The following is a 23939-nucleotide window of genomic DNA, read 5'->3' as shown; positions in this document are numbered from 1 at the left end:
ATATGAGAATAAATCAGTGAATTAGAAAAATATCATTACTTTAAAATTTATTAAATTTTTATAAGAATGGAATGGAATGGAAATAAAAATGGAAATACCATTTAGAAAAGTAGGGGAAAAAAAAGATAATACAAATATTACTTCATTTAAAATGTCTCATTCGTCCTTATTAGAATAAATGAACTAAATGAATCTCTTGCTTTTATTTTTAATTAATGCTTTTTTTAAATTTTTTATTCCTATACATGAGACTTTAAATCTAAAATAGGGGTATGTCAGAATATCCTTTACGGTAGTAGAAAAGCTACCGCTAATGGAGATAATTCGAGAAACCGAAGTCTGAAGCATAAATAGTAATCTGCCATTTCGATTGAATAAGTAAATATTATATCAAAAACGGAAGAAAATATTGACAAAGTTTAAAATTTGAATTTTTGCTGTTCTTATCCTTCGGTTGAAGCAGGTTTTGCAGCTATTTGTTTAGAAACTAGTTTTTTCGAATTTTTCATGAATCCGAATCCTTTCAGTTCGTTCGAATGAATGATTTATCATCAGCTTTTCAATATTTACATTTGCCGCACGTTTTCATACGTGTTTGATTTTATTTGGCAATGGATTGTTTTATATAGAGTTCAATATGATGACATTTGGTAACGTTTTAAAAATAAATTTGATATTTAAACATCAGTGTTTGTTATTTTCTCCATATTTATAAACTAGAAAATGTTATAAAGTGAAGAAGTGTTTACGTTTCTTTCTCTAAATTGAATATTTTGCTTCGTTTATTCACATTTGTTTACATTTTTAATGCGGTTTTGCGTATCAAAATGAGATAGTTAAATAGAAAAATTAGGATTCTGTTGAGTATTGTTATTGTTTTGTATTCGATATTTTGCGCTTTTTTTAACTGTCAATTCAATTAGTTAATTAAATAATTCTGAATTCGGAGACATAATACATTTAGATATTGATTTAATTTTTCAATATAAACATTGATCTAATATAATTTATATAACATATTGTTTGAGAAATATTAATATTTCTGTTCATCTTAAAAGAATAAAAATGATTTGAATAATTTTTTTTTAAATCTCATTTCATTTTAAAAATGTATTGGATTAAAAATGTAATTTCATTTTTTTTAGTTGTTCTTTTTGAATTATGAAAATTTTTTGTTATAATGTACTTAATTTTCATATTTTTTTCAGGCAAGAAGTTGTTAACCATATCATCATTGGTGATTTGTATATGGATTATTATTGGAATGCTTATTTACAGATCTACCATCTTTTCAAGTCCACACATCAAAATACATTCTGTAGCTAAAACTGTTGAAGATGAGATAGAAGCATGCAAGAGCAAAGATCAAAAATTGAGTCCTGTTTTTTGGCGAAAGATAAATTATTTAAAAAATGAAATTCCTGAAGAATTTAAAAAACTAGTCAATGAAGTGGAAGTTCATTCAAATTTCACCCTTATTCATGTAAGTAATTTCTAATCTGCTCCAAAATTTTATTTTTCTTTAATTTATTATTATCATAACCAGAAAGTACCAGAATATCTAGTTTTTTTCTTATCATAGTGGACTATGAACTTATTTAACAACCTTAGGAATATGCTAAAATCACAGCTATGAGCCATATTATATTTTGGCAAGATTTCACCAACATCTTGATGATATATCTCAGTTGTTTTATGATTAAATTTTGGGGACCATTATAATTAGGAAATATCAAATATTTTTAAGTTTAGTTAAATTTATCAATCGTTTCTTTGAGATGAAATATATTTGTTTATTAAATTTTGTATTATTTATAAAAATAATGTATGTATTATTTATGGCATATTAATATGTGATTCAATTAGTTTAACTATATTTTACATAATTATTCCAAAAGTCATTAAAAATATATTAGCAGGAAGAATAGAACTGATCCATTATATATATTCTGATTTCAAGCTACGTAATTATTATTTTAAAATTGGGTTCGAAATCTGCTCTTATAATATCTTGGGGAAAGAGGGCTTGAGAATACAAGAAATAAATTTTTTGCTAGATTTCTTAATCTGACAGCAATTTTAGATCTATGCATAAAGTAGCTGAATAAGGTGTAATACTTATACCATCCATGGTCCGGAGCTTGTACTTTGTTGACCAATTTTAGGATTGCTACAGATTACAATTTTCATTTAGATATCAATTTATTTGCTCAGTAGCTGTTGTATCATCTCGTAGGATAGAATATTTGGTAAAAGTGAATTTTAGTGTGCACCCAGCTGCGCCAACAATGCCAAGTCGCCAATAAAGGTGGCGGACAAAATAAACAAATACTTCCGCGGAACAGTTACGGTTACTATTTCCCGCCATCTAATTAGAACTTTTTACTGATAAGTATTTTTTTTTTTTCATACTGCCCGGTGCCTTCTACAGATGCCGAAGACATCTGCAGAAGGCACCGGGCAGAATTTTTTAACTTAAAAAAAACATCCTACGGCTTCGCTAGCAGCGGGAGCGGGAACCTAGTAGCTTCGCTAGCACATTGAACATAAAGACTGTGTGGAAAACAGAAACAGTACATAACCAAGAGAAAAGAAAAAACGGAGAAATAAGCAATCGGAACATTCTCCATACAAAATTTCAAACAAACATACTTTCCCCACCTTCATCAACTTGTAAAAGAATATATTCCACTCACCTTCCATCCATTCTGCCGGTTCGATATCAAACCATTCTCAATACAAAATTTCAAACAAGCATCCTTTCCTAATTTCATTAACTCGTAAAATATATATGTATGCATATTTAACTCGATCTTCATCCATTCTACAGGTTCGAAATAATCCCGACATAACAAATTATGAAGGGAACCAACCGTTATAACACCAAAAGAATTACGAGAACTGCGAAGAATTCCATTTGCAGCTGTCTTTGAAAGTGAGAATGCAGACGATTTTTTTAAAGCGAATACTGACAATTAAAAATTGCAAAAGAATAAATATTTTCTGTTCGTATTCACATTAAAAAAAGAAAGAAGAAAATAACTTAATTATAAGCTTAAATTTCTTTATAATAAAGAACAAAAGTAAAATCTTTAATCGATATTTTTTTAATATTTTTAATTTAACATTTTTCATAATTTAATTGTAGTTTAAGAACAACTCAACCATTGCAAAAAGTAGTAAACAAAACAGCAGTACGGTTGCTATAAGAGGGATCCGATGGGTTGCAATATTGGCGACAATCGGCTGGTGCACACTAATCTTCACTTAGGCCGAATATTTTATTTTTAAGAAACAGTTTATTTTGTGTGATGCTAAATGCTAAATTTCGTTAAAATACTTATTTAAAATACTTATCATAATAAATCCAAATTATTGTAGTTTAATTTCTGATAGTTTTATTTATATAATTTATTCAGTAAAATCTTCTGATCCTGATTTTTTTTTTCTTTTGAAAGGCTGTTGCAGAATCAGGATAGCAGTAATTTTGTGTTCTATAACTACTGACTTGATACTGTGGAAAATGATTAAAACATGCTTGTTTTGTTTTGCTTTATTCTCTGAGAGGAAACAATGCCAAATTAAATTTGCTTACCTTTCAGTAGTGGATGTCAGTTATTATTTATAAAAATGTGTGTTTAATAATCTAAATAGATTGAAACAACTTTTGTATTGAGGAACTAATATAACAGAAAGAAAAAAAAAAGAATCTTAATAATTTGCCATTATTATCTGTTGCATAATTTATTAGACAACAGAGTGTAATTGATTTAATATTCTATTGTTCACTATACATAGCTAGATATAATTTAAATTAATGAATATGAAATGTAGAAAATAGAAGTTTGTTTCTAGCTGCATTAATGACTCCAGTTATTACTGGGGGACATATTATTGATATAAAAATTGTGAATTAGTATCCTTTCTATGATTGTTCGATGTTTCAATCTATATAGATATATACATGCTTGAAATCCACTATATTTATTTGTTTACCATTTTAAAATATTTTCTATTGACTTCGCTTTTTAATTTGTAGGATTCAAAAGTTCATTACCTTTATGTGAAACCAAGCAATAAAAAGAATCTCTCAGTTTTGCTTTTGCATGGGCAATCATTTACATCTGACACATGGAATAAATTGCATACAATTCAGTATATTGGTGCTTTTGGTTACTTTGCTGTCGCTGTTGATTTGCCAGGTAAGATAATGCATATTCTTTTCTTGATGCTCAATTTTATAGAATGTTAGTAATGATTTTATTGAAAGCAGTCTTCAAAATATCATTATCGAATTTATATTGTTTTGTTTTGTTTTTATTTAATATCACTCTTTCTCTTTGTATTTGTCTTATGTATGTTATGTTATACTAAAAGCAGATAATTTTATCTATTTTTTTATTAGTAACAATATTAATATAATTAAGAGATTTATTTTGGAAGTTAACTAAAATTATGATATGCTTTTATTCTTATTTTTAAACTCTAGCGAAAGTTCTGAAATATGTTTCAATTGTTAAAATGTATTTAAAGACTGAGAAATTATTGATTTATAATGTACATATGGCATTAAATATATGTAATATACAACTTGGATTGCATGATTCAGCATTTTCCTTAAAAAAATCATGCGCTAGCAGATTTTTTTTTCTTTTGCATGTGCTGATGCAATTGTTGTATTATCATTAAGATAACTAAAGGGGTTGTCTTCATTATTCTGAGATTAATTTTAATTTCTTGCCCTTTTCTACCATCTGATCTTATGCTATATTGATTGACAATAAGAAAAAATATAGTAATAATCTTAAAAGCAGTTTAAAAAGGATGACAGACCTTATCTTTCAATGACCTACAGATTAGAGACAGATCCCAGATAGCCCCATTGTTGTTTCAAAATGAGATTTTAACAGAGCCTGGAGAGAAACATTATTTTTAGAAAATCAGTATTTAAAAATATATCAAAATTTTATATTGCCTTAATCTAAATATTAAAGAAAGTTTATTCATTTTTATGAATGAAAAAATTCTGAAAATTTTACAAAGATCTTTAAGTTAATTCCATATTTATATTTTAACAATATAATTAATTATCTATTTATTAAGAATTGTACATCACTATTAGAAAATGTCATTAAAGTTAAGCAATCCAAAATTTATTTGTACCATTTTTGTAAAAATAAATTCAGAAGTCAAAGCTTTTTGATTTGAAAAAAATTCAGATTTTTAATTTTTAATTTCTTTAACCCTTTAACATTTAAAAACATACCTTTCTTTTTCTTTATATATGTTGGAGTTCTATTATTTTTAAAACTTTTTTAGATTTCAATTTGGAAGTAAGATAAAAAGGTAGAAATTCTTTATTGAATAAGGATTTATAGTGATAGTTATAATATATAATTTTTGGAGTTTGAAAATATAGACGTAAAAATTTAAAATTTGTCTTTTAGCCTTGAAAAATACATTTTAGTGTTTTGTGAGTAAAATCTGTGCCTGTAAGCAATGATGTTAATTTTTAACAAATAGTTTTAATTTTGAGAACTTTTTATTTTTATGTTGTTTTTTTAAGAAATATTGAACAATCTGTTTCTTTTTTTATCGATGTTAATGTGATATTACTTTATCATATGTTTTTAACTAATTATTCAATTAATTATTATCTGTTGGTATTACCTTATTATTTTAAAATAATGATTATTGAATTTTTAATTTATATTTAGTTTTCATCAAATATAAACTGCAGTATTTTTTAAATGTATATATATAAATAATTTAGGAATTATTTAATATGATTACTGTGTACCTGCAGTTTTCTATTTTTAATGGATTTAAAAATAGAATTTATTTAAAATGGAAATTAAATATATCTTAAACGTTAATTACGGTTTCTAGACTCAGTTTTTACATAAAAATTATGGCCATTTAAAACATGTTAGCTAATATTAAATTATTCATAGAAGTTAAAATTTTATGTAAAAATGAAAAGTATTCTATTGATATTTCAAATTGTCTATGGATTCAGATTAATGTTATAACATATTCCCAAAAAAGAAGTCATTTATTTAGATAGTAAAAATAACATGAAGTGATGTCTTTGATGCTAATTTGTTTCTCGCAATATACCATTTATGTTTTCTTAATTTAAATATAATTTTTTAATTAAATGTTGCTTTAGTATTTTGTCTGATTTAGAATATATATATATAATATAATAAACAATCATCAATAATTGTTATTAATGTAACTGAAATAAATAAAACTTTTTTGAATCCAAATTGCTGTAATAGGCTATATGTTTTTCTTACATAGCAAAATCATTTTTCATTTAACAAAAGAAACAATTTTATTAGATAGTCTGAAAAAAATAGAGTAAAAAGACTGCTATGAGGCTAATATAGTGCTGAATATATTATAAAAATTTTTTCTTCTAATATATCATTTAGTTTTTATTTTCATCAATTTGATATGATTTTTCATTAAATACTGCTTGGGAATAAATATATACAATTTAAATGTTATATTTCATGAATATATACAGTAATCCATAGTTACTTGCTTAATAATGTTAAATGAAACTTTGAACTAAAATTATTGTATTACATTGTGTATTCTCATTTAACAAGATAATTTTAACATCATTCGATAGATGATACAGCAAAAATAGAAATGCTTAGTGTAAAGCATGATGATGAAAAAAAAATCGCTGGGTACAATTTTATATCAGTATTGCACAAATTTTTGAATTTTCATTTATGTTTCCTTTATAATGCTTCATTATGTTATGTTGAAAATGTGTTTATTGCTGTAATAATGAATGTAAGATATCAATGTAATAGTTCTTATATTTTCTAGAATGACAATACAAAAACAATAATTTTTAAGTACATTTCATCATTCAGTGCTGTATGATTATAATAGCAAGCTTTTGAAACTCAGAGTCATTACTATCTTTCTGGTGCAAAACTGCCATTCCTTTTTCAAAAAAGGAAAAAAAAAAAAAAAAAAAAAAAAAAACATGAATATATAACCGATCTTAATAAATTTCTGTTAAAAATAGAGTTTATCAGTTTATTTATTTTCTGTCTTTTCATTGTTATTTGTTTACTGTATTTTTTAAAAATTTCATAGAGAAGACAGTCCTTTCAGGACTGATTTGCTGTGTAACTCTATATTAATTAATTTTATTGCTTTAGCAAATATTTTTCTTAAAAGCTCTCTCTCTCTCTCTCTCACACACACACACAACACACACACACACACACACACACACACACACACAACACACACACACACACACACACACACACACACACACACACACACACACACACACACACACACACACACACATCAGATTTAAGATACATTAGTTCTTACTCACATATATGACTAGATGTACCAAATTTTAATGATATTCTTTATTTTTACATTTGGAATTATTTGTTTAGGTTTAGGACTTGAGTATTTTATGATCTGAATTAATTTATTTTTACTATTGCCATAATTTCTTTAGTTCTAAAGCTTACAATTGCTTATGATCTAATTTTAATCAATCTGATTTTAAATTTTTTTTCTATTAATCAATAACCAAATGTTTGTTGCAGTTTAAAAAAATTTCTAATTTATGGTTATATCGTATTAAAATTAAGAAGTTCATTTATTAGCAAATATTGAGTTTTTTTATTTGTTTAGAATTACAACTACCTTCTCTAAATGAATTTCAAATGTTTTTAATATTATATCTGTTATTGATTATAATTTTTATTGACTTTTAAACTGAGGTTTATTTCAGGGAAAAAATTTTACTTAGCAGAGTTTTATACTTAATAATTTAAAAACATTTAAAACTGTTAGAAAGAATAAATTATTTATTTGTATGCTATTTTGCTTTCAGTAATTCTTGCAAATGTTTTCATTTTTACAAAGGGGGAAAATGTTAAATGTATTAATTCCTTCATTAAATTATTTCTGATAGTTGTTTTTGAATTGCTCGTTAAATCACAAATTAATGTAATATTTTATTTATAGGGTATGGCAACAGCCCAACTATTGAGAATCTCAAAAGAGTTGAATTTCTGTCATCAGTCATTGACTCATTAAACATGGAAAATGTTGTGATCATTAGTCCGAGCATGAGTGGTATGTTTTCTTTAGAATTTCTCATGAAACATCCAGAAAAACTGAGTGGTTTCATTCCTGTATCTCCAGTTAGCTCGCAGATTCTTAATCAAAGCCCATGCAAAGGCCCTGACAACTATACTGGTTTATATTTTGACCGGGATTGCCAGAAAGTACTTCCATTTCTGAAATCTAATCCTCCAGTTCTGAATTGCATTAAGGTAAGAATAGATTGGATCAAAACTGAGTTTTTTATTACGAAATGTTAAAATAAACGTAAATGTTTAATATGATTGTTAAAAAAATTTTTAATATAAAGTTTTTTACTTTTTGATTTTTAATTCATATTTGTTTTTCATTTTCCTTCAATTATATAGAATGTCCTTAAAGTTTATTGTAATTTTAAATAGTTACAATTATTTGATAAAAAAACACAATAAAAAGTATTAGCGTGCTTCTTCTTTTTTTTTTCCTTTTATTTTTTTAGAATTGCAACTATTTAATAATCAGCAATAAAATTCTGACTGAGCAGTTTGTCTAGGGAAGGTGGGCTGAATGAGAACCATAAGCAATTTAATTAAAAAATGTTATTAGTTTGGATTCCAAATAATTAAACATGTAAAATGTATATGTATTATAAAATATTAGGACTACATCATGTATGAACATTTAATTGTCAAAATCATTTTTAAATAGGTTAAATTATAATTAATTATTTGTTTATAATATATTAGAATAATAAGGATTTATTGAAATAATTTATGTTATAATTTAATTGGAAGCTCTTGTAAAATAATAATTTTAAATGTTATATTTATTTAACTTTGCCATTTCCATATAATATATAATAATAATTAAAGGTTTTAATTTCTAAGTGCAGAAAACATTTTAACAAATAATCATGGTTTATTTTTCTGGAATTTTATTCTTTTAATCATTTTTTGTGCTGTGCAATTAAAAAAGTAAATTATAAATAAAAAAATAATTGACAGTTACTAAAGTGAAATACTAAAACAAAAATCATTGACATGCTGATTAAACCAAGAAGCTATTAAATGTGAAACTAAATTATCTAATTATTAAAGGAAAGGCCTCATATTGTATACTACCTAGGGTTGCAAAAAGCCTAAATGTACTACTGCTCATAGTTTCTTTAGAAAAACGAAGTGAATCATGCACTTCAATTAGCTGATCTGAAACTCTATCTCTGCCTTCTATTAAAGACTTAGATCTCATATAAGATAAAAAGTACCACACATAAAATTCCACATTGAAAATGGATACAAAGAATTAAAAGGGGTTAATCAAGAAAATATTTTAATTTTTGCTGTAGTTAAAGAAAGAAATATATCTAAAATTATTTGAATAATTAAATAATTTAAGTCATATTTTTGGATATAAAGTTTTTGGACACACATCTAAAAAATGATAACTCAAACTTTTGAATCCATGTTAGAATTCAATTTTATCATATTGACTTTTAGTGCTAGAAATATTTAAAATTTGGAGACCCTGTATTGCTTGCAATAACTATTGCTATTACTTTCTTTACTACATTGTGTGGTATTTGATGATATTCAAATTTCAAATACTGCAATTGACATTTTAATCAGAACTAGATAAGAATTTTTTTATACATAAAATGAAATATGCTGAGGATCACATTGATAATACTATTGTTTAATGTGCCGATACAAAATGGATTGAATGTTTTTTATAGCTATGGCATGTAAAAGAATATTTCTTTTTATGCTGAACCATGAATAAATCGCCAAATTAGATTTCATTGTCCCAACATTTTTCCCTGAGAAAAAAAATTGCCTGATTTCATCAATATAAATGCAGTAGTGCATAAATAATGTTTGTATTCCAGTTGAGTACTTCTACTAATGCACTGTTTCATACAAGCCATCAAATTATTTATTTTCAAAAATGGAAATTGTTATTAATATTTTGTCTAAAATTTTTCATTTTTAAAATTCATATCAGTATTTTTTGTGCCATACTTTGAAATTCTTTAGTATAATATTATAGAGGAAATTGCTTGTACCTATCTGAATTATATGTCAGTGTCCAGATTTCTTGATTAATAATGCAAGTTTTTAATTTTCATATATCAAATTTTATTCCACTTTTACAGAATTATGGCACATTTATTTAAGTATATTTTTATTCGGTAATTTTATATTTATTAACAGTCGTAATACTTCACATAGCATATCAAATGTCACAGATAACATTTATAAAATCTTTCTCTGGTTATTCGAAATTTTAAATGCAGAGGGCTGTACAATAACAAAAACTGTTTCTTTTAAGCAAAATATTTAAATATTTTGTTATGCTACATAAAACAAGTGTTTAATCTGAAGAATGCGAATGTAACTTAATGCAAGAGCATAAAATATAAAACATATTTTTAAATGTTCATATATATTTTTTTTAAATGTATACAGCATTCTGTCACTAATTTATTATGATATATTTCCACTGACAATTTTTTTGTTTAGCAACTTTTGTATATGTTTTTGATTGAATTATTCTGTGAAAATGATACAAACATCTATAAAACTGATAACTTTCTTATTCAGCAAAATGAAATCATGTTCATTAACTTTGTATGCTTTTATTTAATGTTTTTCCACTTCTTTTTCTTTGATCTGAAAAAGGTTTTAGTAATTTATATCTTACAATCTAACTACTAATACCATAGCTTAAATTTCATAAATTTCATGCTTGATAAAAACCACAAGAATATTATTAATCAGTCAATGTGATATGGATAATTAGAAACTTTTCATTTTAAAAGTGGATTAAATAAATTTTAAAGGTTTTTTTTTTTTGATAAGTTGAAAGATAACTGTCAAAGAGAAATATATATATGTATAAATTTTTTGTCATCCTTTTAGTTAAGTCTGAATTTTACTTATTTATTTATTTATTTCATTATAAGCCTTAAAAAAAATTCTTTAACCTTTGATAAATATTTGAAAAATTTGGCTTAACAAATTTAATACAAATATATCTTTTTATAATAAATTTAGTTATTATTTTTAATTCAGGGGGATTTATTTTATTTGAATTGATTGTATTTATTAATGGCTGTATTTGTTTAGAAAATTATTAGGTTGTTTCAACCTATATTATTAAAATTTTATTAATAAAAGTGATTCTTTTTCGTGGTCTAATTGTGATCACTGAAATTCAGACCATAGATTCCATTGTGAGTTTGTTATTTCTTATCTTTGCAGGTTCCCACTTTAGTTGTATTTGGAGAACATGATAAAACTAAAAGTTCTGCCAGATTATGTCTTTTACCGAATTCTCAAGGAGCTGAAATACCAAATGGTAAACATGCTGCATATTTAAGTGATCCAGAACTTTGGCATAAATTATTATACAATTACTTGAACACACTGAGTGGCACTCTTCCATGTTTGTAAATATAAATATATATGTATTTTTCTTGTCCAATTTGTTTTTATTTCTTGAAATATTCTCTACAGAGCATTCTTAAAATTGTAAAACATTTATAAAATCAAAAATTTTAAAATCATCTATTTAATTAAATAAACTAATATTTAAATACTAGTTATTTTAAGCTCTGAATTATAAAAGAAAGTATTTTTTAAAGAGTATAAAAGTTATTTAATTTTTTCAGCCTTAAAATGCTGTACTTCTTTATAAAATATTAGTTTTAAAACATAGAAAAATTTTTGAAATTAGGAATGTGAAGAAGATATATATTAAGAAATTTGCATATAAAGTGGTCACAAGGTCTTTCCCTATAAAAAAATATTGTAAAATTTGATATAAATTTAGCATATTGCTATTTCGATGCATTTTAAAGACTTTTTTAAATAAAATTATTTAAGTCCATAAATTTTATTGTGAGCACTCTTGGTAGCTCGGACAATATTAAGGCAGTATTCTAATTCTTACCAAATGTTGTCTAATATTTTGATTGCCACTGTAGACATAGCATCTGTGATTCTAACTTGAGTGTATGAATATCTTCAACTGGTTCCAAAATTGACACTGGACAGTAATGATCAATTTGAATTCATGAAATCAAAGAACACGTTGAACTTTTTCCTTTACTGTCCTTTGGAGAACAATCTATTGCGAAGTCACTCTTTCTGCATTAGTTGCACTATCAGTTTAACTAAAAAAATATTTAAGAATACAACTATTTTATAGTATTCAATAGTTCTTTTGTAATTATTTTTTGTAATCAGGGAAAGGCTTTATGACTATTCTGTTTATGATTACAAATTTCACTTAAAAGCAATGTTATGATTAAGCTGTCCTTGTTGTTGCTTTGTGAATAGATAAGTTTTGATGTTTGCCTCTAAAAATAAAAATGTATCCTGTTTTGTAAGTTAATGTTTCATTTTTAAGTCTATAAGAGTTTTTTAATGATAGAAACCATGATCACATAACTAAATAAAAACAAGGGTGGAACAAATAAAATTTTTTAATGTTTTGTGATATAAAATATAGCTAAACCTTCAAGAGAAATTACGATATTTTCTGTTGCCGGTTGGGAAAAAAAGCATTTTCATCTAAAGTGAAGAGATCAATGCTAAAAATAAATTGCAAAGGAAAGGATCAGTTTGGAGACATTTTAGTGTAAATGATTTGTTCAAAATACTGTTTCTACTTTTTATTTCTTTTTGAATAAAAAAAGAATTTTATTAGATTGAAATAATACATTATTAATTATTATGAATATGAATACTTTGATAAAATGATTTTTTTGTATGAAAAAGTATGTTTATCAATTTGCTTTATATATACAACTAAGCAATCTTGTACATGCACTATGTTTTTTTAAGACAAAACAATGACAATGAGCAAGAGGGGTGCGACTATACTGTGTGTTGAAAGCTGCAAGTAGATAAAACATATTATTTACTTATTTGCAGTATAAATTTATAAAAAATGCAAATTGTATGTTTACACAGTATTATAAATCTGAGCAATTTTCCTTGACAAAGTGTTATAATCATTGCATCTATTTCATTTTATTTATTTAGGTATTACAATAAATATTAACACCAAGCATATGCTTAAATAATAGCTTGTAGAAATGTGGAAACTCCACTGTGGATGAATCATAATGAATATATAAAAGCATGGGCATTTCATAAAGTTATTAAAATAAAAAATTAACCTCAAATAAATAATTAATATGATGCTAAATTAAAAATATAGTGAATTGTGTAGCTAAATTGTTCAGTTTATTAAAAGAAGACCTTCGTATTGTATACTGCCTAGGACTACAAAACACCTAGATGTTGTTGTGTTGATATTACTTTTCAAAATTAAATATGATGAAAGGACAAAAATATAGTCCATTTTCAGTGATCAAATCACTTGGAAAGAAGGGAACTGCCTGTCCTTGCTATACCATACTGTAATTGCTTATACAAAATTCTGTAATCATTGAATATTAAAAAATAATCATTGGGAAAGATGCATAACTGATAATTATGAAGAACTTCATTAAAATTATGTGCTTAATATTTATAACTACTGCTCAGATTACCATTATATATAACTTAAAAACTTCTACAAATGTTTTGAAACTGCCAAATGGATGGTTTAGTTGCTTTCATGTATTTATCACCCAGTTTTCCTTTTTAGACTATTTGTCTGAGAAGCATTCCTTTTTTAAATCTAAATTACAATTCTATCAATTATTTTTCTAAAAATAAAAAAACTTTTAAATAATATTTTTAGCAAGCATTTACTTACACTAACACTTTAACACTTTTTAATATTTTTATTTGTTTATAAGGTGTACATATATGATGATCAACCACTATATCATGGGGGAAAAAAAATTTTAATGCATGCTTCCCATTGCTTAAAATATTCATTTACAAACAGTAATCAAGTGAACCAGTGGATGTTGTTTTCTCAAAACGTTCTCCCATACTCTAGTAAATGTTTATTATTAACTGCATACTCTTGAGTACTGTAGTTATGACGGGTACAGTTATGATGATAGTACAATAGTTATGATGGGTAAGTTGGGTACAGTAGTTAGAATGCGAAGTTTGGGGATTAATCATTGGAATGTGGTTAATATGTAGATTTCAGAAGAACATGCAATTTGACTTCTTTTGCTCTAATTGAAAAAAAAATTTGAATTACAATTGCAGTCATGTACCAAATTGTATGTAATTATGTTTTTGAATTTTTGCATTTACATTCTTGTGAAGCACAGACCGATAAGCGATCTGCACCTTGACGGATTTAGTTCCAAATCCGATACATATCTACACTTTGAATGTTAAATCCGTGTAACAAATTTTCATCCATCTAGTTCCCTTCTTTTTTTTAGTAATCATATTAACTTATGTCGTAACAGCCGGATAGACAGACTTGCTCTGAATGGATTTCGTTCAAAAATTGTTAGATATTTACAAATTTGGTATAAAGACTATATAACAAATTTTTCCCATCTAGCTTAAAGCGTTTTGAGTATTCAAAGTAAACAGAAATAATTCCAACAATGTGTTTTTCAAATTCGGAAAGATTTGAAACTGGAGATTTGTCAACATCTCGAGTTCGAATTTTTTATTGATTACATTATTTTCTCTATATAAATATAATTTTTCTTTTCTTATAATGATTATGATTATTAATTGTATCGTTTTATTTTTATCATAAAGTATGCCGATCCTTTATTTTGGAAGAAGGCTGAAATTGCAAATAAGTTTAAACTATTCTTTTTTTTTATTTATAACAAGACTATGAAAACGTGAATAAAAGGCAGACTAATTTGAAAAAGTCTAATGGTATTAATGGGAAGACATATACATTAATACATGATAATATGTTAATGTATTACTTTAATACATGTTAAAATAAGATAATTTTAACAATACATTAAAAAAAATGTTTTTACATTAGTTATGCAAGATTCCAAAAAGGATTGGAAGGTGGGAGAAATTCAACAATATATCTTGGAATTTTTATTACGATACGACTGGGATACGAAATGGAAATTTTCGTAAACATCATTGCAATTTTTTAAAAAAATAGAATTCTCGTGCTGCCATCTGGTGTTTATTTGTGAAAAGAAAAAAAAACGTATTGAGATGACCGGAAAGCAGATTTCATGAAGAAGAAAAAGGAAAACTAATTATAATTAATAATTGAAAATCATTTCTCAATTTCGGTTTCTTTATTAGTTCTTTTGCGGTGCTTTGAATATCAGAAAGAAAATGTAATAGTCTTTTCTGAAAGAGAAAAAACATACTATTTCCAAATTTTCTTTCGGTAATTCGCTTTATTTTTTGTTTTTTAAAAATTAATACAGATTATTGAATTAGACGGATGTTTTTTACAATTATGTGTCTTGAATGATCAGTATAAAAATTTACGGCTGAATAATATTTATTTATTGCCAGGTATTTCATAACAAAAAAATAATCATACTAAATAAAAAACTAGAACAAAAAATGCTGATTTAAGATTACCATATTGGTCTTTTTCTACTCTATACTGAAACCGTAGGCATAGATTGAAATCGGTAATTTCTAAATTTGAATGTTTTTATGAATTTCACATTTGATTTCATTACATCAAACATTGTTGCTGTAAAAAATTTTAATGATTGTTAATTATTTTCTCGTATACGCAGTATACTGAAAGTATTATATCGCCAAGAAATTCAAATTCCAGATTTTGACAAATCACCACATTTTAGAACCACCTGAATTCGAAAAATATATTTTTAGAAAATATCCGTCTGCATGTCTGTGACAAAGGTAACTCAAAAAGACGTTAGCTAAGCGGACGAAATTTGGCATACGGTTTTTACTACAAATTTGTAAATTTTTATCAAATTTTGGACAAAATTCGTTGTGAGGAAGTTTACCCGGTTGTCTGATTATAAGTTAACATGATAACTACAAACTATAGTGTAGACACCTATCAGCGTTTGAGCCAAATCCAACGAGAGGTTGACCATCTGTCGGTCTTCACTTTTCAGAAACATAGAAACGCGATGGCTCCAAAATGTTATGACTTAAATACATCAAATTTTGTATGTGATTGTGTGACTACAATAGTATTTCTGGGTTTAATTTTTGTTTCAATCGGTTGGAAAAAAGCGTCTAAAACGCAAATTCGATTTTCGAATACTATTAACTGCATTCCAGGGATTTATCGCCAAATAACTCGCCAAGGATAACGCTATAGCTTCAGTAAAAATGTTGAATTCACCCCAAAGGATAATATTTCCTCACTATTGTGCGCCATTGCCATACAAGGCATTCTTTCAGACAACACTTTTATTAGAGAATATGCGAGAAAATTTTGAGGAGACCACATCCGTTAGTTTTTAATAATAGATTTGAGAACTGACATTTTGTAAAACACATTGCAAAAAGATTCATGATATGGTATGTGATAAATTTTAATTCGAAGCCTTTTGGATGTTGACTATGAGAAAAGTTGAATACTTCATTAATATATGTGGCTTATTGTAAAATTGTCCACCGAGTGGGGGTTCCCTAAAATAGAGATGAGAAGCTTCCTGTGTGGTGGTTTTTTTCCCCCTTGATTAGAGTTGTATCTTTGCTGATGATTATCATCCGTTCCCGATAGAGTGAAAGCGTGATAATGAGGGTTATTCAGTTTACTTCGGATACTATAACAAAGCAAGGGGTAACTCTTTTAAAACTATCATAAAATTGTTTGAGTGTTATTTTTCGATGATAGTTGTGTAAATTATTATAAATGAGCAGTATAAATGAGAGCTTTAAAATTTGGCATATAACCGTAATATTAAATTAGTAGATTTCCAACGAAGTTCTAACCGCATAAAACAATAAGTGAAAACTCATTGAGTAAAATAGATGAAATTTGAAATATAGTTATATCATTAGAATATCAGATACGTGCAGAATTTTGGAACAGATCCTTCGACAATCTGACCATCTGTCCATATGTATGTGTGCGCGATAACTCAAAAGCGCAAGAAATAGATAAATAAAATTCTGATAAATGTCCTAGTTACAAAAGTTGTAAATCTGTGTCAAATCCATTCGGTGGAAAAGCATGCATACACTATTTTGTTTATTATATTGCGAAACACACAATGCGTCACTACGCGTGGAATTGGACGCCGGTACATTCATGATGGTAGACTGTGGTGACTTTCAATGGTTTGTTCGCCTCGCCACACTATCCTAGTTTATGACGTTGCTCGTTCAAGGGATGCATAGATGAACAGAAGGAAAATGGAAGAAAAAGAAAATTGATGATAATGTATCTATTTGTTATTCGCGAGGATAGAACCTGGGACCTTGTGGTTCGCAGTCCAGTAACATGACCACGATACAAAAGCAATTGCTTGGGTAGCGTAGTTGTTAACTGGCTTATAAGCTTTCACCACAATAGATCAACAAAGTATAAGAGAAAAGTAAGTAAGAGAAAAGTGGGCTTGCTTAACTCCAGTTGATTTACAAAGAGCTTATAAAGAGAAAGTATTAAAATTGTCGAAACATTCGATATTTTTATTTTGATGAATCTTTTAGTTTTGGACATTTCTGAGTTTAAATGAAAATGCTTTTGGAATTATCCCAATATTTTTCTGAATATCATAACTAATCTAGTCAGAAGAAATACAGAATGCGGCTTTTACATTAAGTCTATAAATTTCTGTCGAATTTCGGACGAAATGGGTTGTCTGTCGGATCGGTGACATGCAAATATGATACTTAAAAAATAAAAGGAAGTAGACAAATGAAATGTGGTATGTGGTCTTGATACCACATGATTATTAATTAGACAAATGTAAAATCTCATTGCCTCGATTTTTTTTTTTTTTTTTTTTGGATGGGGAGATATTTTTAGGGTGATCCAATGTTATGCTTTCATTTGATTTACAAGTCAGATATTCGAACCTATTTAAATTAAGATTGATTTAAATTTCAAGGCGTTATTTCTAAGATATTTTTTCATGTTTCCAAATTCGTTTACAGATCATTGTGGTCCAATCCTTTCCATGATTGTCTGTTTGATTCACATGACAATAACTCTAGAAAACTTTTCATTTATTTATATTTCTATTGTGTTAAAAAAAGCTTTATAATTGTTTTACAATTTTTTTTAAAATAACTTCTTTTTTTTATTTGAGTTACTGAATCCAACTGTCTTGAAATCTGCTGCGATCAAAGTTTTTTTTTTTTTTTTGTTACTCCAATTAGTTATAATATTTGTTACTTAAAAATGTCTTGTATAAAGATTAAAATGCAATTAGTAATTTTTTTTTCTGGTTTTAAAGTTGAGGTGAACCGGTCCCCGAAACTTTCTTTCCTTAAATGTTCCTGCAGGATTTAATTCTATTCTACTGGACATGTAAATTTATATCAAATTTTAATCTAATCGGTTAAAGGAAAGATGAAAGGAAAGCATAATTATTATAAGTATATCCGAACTTTTATAACAAAATATCATTGTCAAGGCTGCCTAAATATTTCATTGATGGAGGACACTTATATAGATCAGTTGCTTCTACTCTCAAGTTGTTTATTGTCAAAGAATACCTACCGAATCCAGCTATTACATCAAAATTCCGTATTTTGTTATATGAAGTTTTTGACTTGACCATATTTTTATGTAACTCCATAGTAAGAAAAAAAAACTGTATTATAGTACTAGCATAGTGTTATACGTGACATTATAAAATTCAACGATATCAAAACCATAATAATGTGATTTAAAACTATGAAAACGAAATTTAAAAAAAAAAATTTTTTTTAAGTTTATGCTTCTTTAGGACAATCGTATTGTCTAGTGAGCCGCAGATGATAAAATTTGAAACAAATACTGTGCCGACGTCCTGGCATAAGGGTAGCGCGTCTTCCCTTTGATCTGGGCGTTTGGGTTCGAATCTCGGTTCGGGCATGGTTGTTCTTCATCTGTTCTATCTGTGAGATGTGTGAATCTGTCCCCCCCCTGTAAAAAGGGGCTGTGCAAGCGAATTTGATGCGTGAGTAGCTAAGACGTACTCTTTGCTCTAGATGGCGCTACTGAAAAACAAGAGACGCACTCTCGGCTTAAAATCGCTGATTCCGTCAGCGAGCTTGTCCATGGCAAGTGCCATTAGAAACAACAACAACAAATACTGTTCGCTTCAGTACCCCGAAACTACCACTTTTCGAAGATTCTACTTCGCTCAGGGATGAGACATGAAAGGATGAGAAAATTTCCGGAATTCTTTGACTTTAGTTTTCATTCCATCAGATATTTTTTCGCTCAGATCCCACTCCCTACATGATGTGAAAGTCGTGCCGTTTCTTACCGTGCTATTTTGTTTTCATTTAAAATTGCGTATTGATGGCTTCTGTGGCTGATTCGAGTGGCAAAAAAATTGTGGAGGATTCAGGAGTGGAACGAAGAATATTTTATATATCATTAAATGTGACCGAAATTATCTACCATTGTAAATAAAAAAAAGTGTTTAAATAAGTGTTTAGACAGTAAAAGTTTTTAACATAAAAAATTATTATTGCTTTGCAAAAGAGTGAATTATCAAATTTTAGGAACAGAAATCTTCTATTTATTCATCATAATTTAATGTTTAGGCCTCTTACAATGAATAAAAGTTGTTCTAAAGTATTTTATTGTAAATTAATATCTTTTTCCAACTATATTGCGAATTATCCGCAGTTTTTACGCCTTCTAAATCTGCGAATAATCCGAGTTTTCTTACTTTTAAGTATAAATATTTCCTTTTTTCATCTTTCCTCTCATCCCTATTTGCACTAAATAAATGCGTTTTGACGCATGCGTAAAAGCTCAGTGGGTCTTCGATTCCGAGAACGAAAAGTAACTGAAATAAAAATGCTCTTTAAAACGAAGATAGACAGAGAGAAGTAGTGAAATTAGAATGTTGAAATTCACTTGAATTCACATTAATTAATTCAATGAGAATTCTTGAATTCTCATTGCTCTTGGTTTCCCTCTTTATGTCACCTATTAGCAAATCATTGAATTCATTGGAAAAACAAATTTCAAATAAATGATAGAATTTTGATCATTTTTATACTAAATTAGAAATAAATGTTCAAGTAATAATCTCTAAGAATTTTGAAATGAAAACAGAGTTAGAATATCGGATTCAGGAATTTTAGTTTTAATTCTTAAGAATTTTTAGGAAAAAATGACTGTTTTGAAAAAAAATTCTCAAATGCTATAACTTATACATCAGAGATACAAAACAAAATTCTTGAAAACGACTATTGTTTGGTTTCTTCAGTGGTGCTCTAATTTAATGATCTTTTTTAAATTTCTACAGTCATTATAAACAATACGACAGAAAAACCTTTGCTGAAAATCTTTGAAAACAACTCAAAATTTTAAATAAAAATTTTCTACGTTGAATTTTAACATTTGGGCTTCGAAGTGCATTGATTTACCATTGCAATTAGACAAGGGTCGAATTCCATGGTTGTGAGGCCGCGGTGGCCTGGTGGTAAGGTCTGGGCTTCGGAACCGGAGGGTTTCAGGTTCGAGACCCGATTCCACCGAAGAACCATCGTGTAAGGGGGTCTGTTGCACGTTAAATCCGTCCTGACCAAACGTCCTCTCGCTGGTGTGGTGTGGAGAGGGGGGGGGGTGCCGGCTCAGGTGTCGTCCTCGTCATCTGACCGCGGTTCAAAATGACGAGGTCTGTCCCAAAATAGCCCTAGTGTTGCTTTAAAACGGGACGTTAATATAACTAAACTAAACTAAACTAAATCCATTGTTGTGAATGCGATAGATATACCTGGATACCACTTCTTATATATTCTTATTCTATTATTGATAGAAAACCGGTGAAACAATGAAAACGAAATGAATTTTATTGAAATCTATTGTTGAAAATTATGTGAAAATAATATTTGTTAAGAAACTGCCAAATTTATGGGGAAAAAATTGTTTGACAACTAAATTTGCATCAATAAAAAACTCAATTGTTTAAATTTTGAAACGGTGTAAAAATTAGTTTTGAGCAATAATATTCTTGAGAGCTATCGCAGAAACTTCAAAATCCAGCTTAATTTTTAATTAAGATTCACTCAGATATTTTCTTATATAAATATGAATGGAAGCAGATGACTGTTTTGAGAAAAAAAAAAAAAAAGTCAAGAAATATCCGAATAGATAAAAAGAAAAACATTTGACTAATAGTAATTTTCTTATGTTTTTCTTTATTATCTGATGAAGGTTTTTATTTTACTGGCGTCATTCTGGCGCTGTTTTGGCGACTTTTCAGAATTTGCAGAGGAAATTTTACCTTATTAATATTCAAGTTTGACGATGTGTGACTGAAAGCATTAGGTCAGAAGATGATTCACTGTTTCTGAGGGCTGTTTTAAGTTCTCCAGAAGAACGTGAAAGAATTCAGTTCGTCGACCGGTTGCGGTTTTCGAGAGATAAAATGATTTTAAAATAAAATACGTGTTTTTTTATTTGTATTTATTTACTATATGATTTCTTAGGAAATTCCCTTATACCTTTAATGTATAATAAATTTTAAATAAAAATGGTTAATAAGTAACAAAATTAGGATTTTCTCCATATGCTGTAATTTGATTAAAGAAATAGTTTGTGATGTTTATATAAATTGATTTGTAATACAAAATGAGAAGATAAAATAGCACATTTTTATTCTAATCAGAAACAATAATTTTCTTTTTATTTTCTCGTTTACGAAGTATACGAAAAAAAATGCATTGTAACTATTAAAAAAATTTAATTCAAAATTTTTGAGCAATTTTTCTTGTTTTAAATCTCCTTGAATTCGAAAAACACATTTTTGGAATTATGTCTGTCGATCAATTTGTGTGTGAGCATAATAAATCAAAAACACTTCAGCTAGACGAATGAAATTTGGTGTTTGGGTTAAACGCCAAATTTAAAGACTTTTATCTCATTATGAGCGAAATCCACGCAGTGGTGGTCCGCTTATCCAATTGTCCAAATATAAGCTAAAAGATTAAATTACAAAATAAAGTTCGTTAGACTTATAAAATTTTGATGCAGGATAACTTAAAAATGCAAAGAGATAGAAAAATAAACTTTGCCATATATTTTATTACAAAAATTTTAGATTTGTAATAAATTTTTGTAGCCATAGATACAGCTACAAAAATTTGTCCAGTTGTAACCATAGATACAACTTGTAGATAAATAAAACATGATAAATCAGGACGAACGAACGAACTAGATGTGGTTGCGGTGACCTGGTGGTAAGTTTTCGACTTCTGAACCGGAGAATTTCAGGTTCGTGACCCCCATTCCACCGAAAAACCATCGTGTAAGAAGTTCTGGTGCAGGTTTAATTCATCGCGGCCAAATATCCTCCTACTGGTGTGGTGTGGAAGCTTGGAGAGGGGTGTTCCAGCTCCGGTGTCGTACTTTTCATCTGACCGTGCTACAAAATTATGAGGTCCGTCCCAAAATAGCACTAGTGTTGGTTCAAAAACGGATTGAATAATATACGGATAATATAATTGAACTGAACTGGAAAAACAAATTAGATAAATAAAATTTAATATACGATCTTTTTTTTATTATTTTTTTTATTGAACATTTATAAAAACCCCGTGCAGCACAAAGTATCACACGGGGCTTACAGAAGTAAGTATATAACACATAACAAAAAGAAAAAGAAGAAAATTTAACAGTTATGAAGGATTACATATGCCAACAATAAATTTACAGAAATTTAGTATACGATCTTGATACTGAATTTGTAGGTCTGTAATAAATTGTAGACACAAATGGCTAAAAAGAAGATTCCAAAACACATAATGGACCAAACATGATTCACTTCATTATATGACGAAGCTAAATACAAAACCCGACTTTAGTCATTACTTATGTGAAATACTCATGTGAAAGTGAAGGGAGAACACTGCAGCTGGTTAATACTGTTGCAGCAATTTTGACTTGGTGACATTTTTGGTAAGCCGACGAAAAAATTTGTCGCCAAATGCTTGTTTTAGAAATGTCAGGTTTCGACACTTGACGAAACTTAGTTTTCAAACCAAACCTGAAAGCTCGATTCCTTATTCACGAGATATTAACTAGAGTGAGTGATCTCTTGAAAACGTTCTCTCTAATAAATATAGGAAAAGAAAGAGCGTACAAAAGAAATATCAATATTTGCCGTGAATTAGCATTTTTACTGAATCTACTGAGTGATCCTTGGGGAGTTATTTGGCGATTAATCCATGGCATGCAGTCAAAAATCTATTTTTCTTTAGACTTGTTTTTTCCAACCGATTGAAACAGAAATGTGACACTAAACTGCACTTGAAGTCACAAAATCTCATTCAAAATTTGATATATTTAAGTCAATGCGACTTTGTGTCATCGCTTTCACATGTTTCTGAAAGTACAGACCGACAGACGATCAATCCCTTGTTGGATTTGACTCATAATTTGAAAAGTGTCTGGACTATATATGTTCATTCTGTGTATCCAATTTTATCTAATTAGCTTTCTTTGTTTCGTAGTTATCGTGTTAAATTATATTCGAACAGCTGAACAGACAGTCTTCCTGTGAGCGGATTTGGTTCAAAATTGGATAAAAATCTGCAAATTTGGTGTAAAGACCTATATCGAATTTTAACCGTCAAGCTTAAAGCATTTTCGAGTTATCTGTGTCACAGATAGACGGACATTTTCTACAAATATGTCTTTCGAACTCGGAGAGGTCTAGAACATGGAGATTTATTAAAATCTCGAGTTCTAATTATTTGACGATTACAATACTTTCTCAAAATTACGTATACGAGAAAAAAAACAAAAAA

General features: G+C 27.8%; 1 protein-coding gene across 1 annotated transcript; it reads left to right on the top strand.

Moving 5' to 3' along the window:
• The first annotated feature begins 527 nt into the window (after positions 1–527).
• Positions 528–11586, top strand: LOC129976169 (protein ABHD14A-like). Its single transcript, XM_056089597.1, has 5 exons — positions 528–650; positions 1209–1483; positions 4040–4202; positions 8026–8336; positions 11364–11586. Exons 1-5 carry the CDS (start codon positions 638–640, stop codon positions 11553–11555), a joined length of 954 nt encoding a protein of 317 aa, XP_055945572.1. The 5' UTR covers positions 528–637; the 3' UTR covers positions 11556–11586.
• The last annotated feature ends 12353 nt before the right edge of the window (positions 11587–23939 follow it).

The sequence above is a fragment of the Argiope bruennichi genome, chromosome 7, assembly GCF_947563725.1.
Source record: "Argiope bruennichi chromosome 7, qqArgBrue1.1, whole genome shotgun sequence".
Classification (NCBI taxonomy): Eukaryota; Metazoa; Arthropoda; class Arachnida; order Araneae; family Araneidae; genus Argiope; species Argiope bruennichi.
This window is presented reverse-complemented; position numbering and strand designations above follow the sequence as displayed.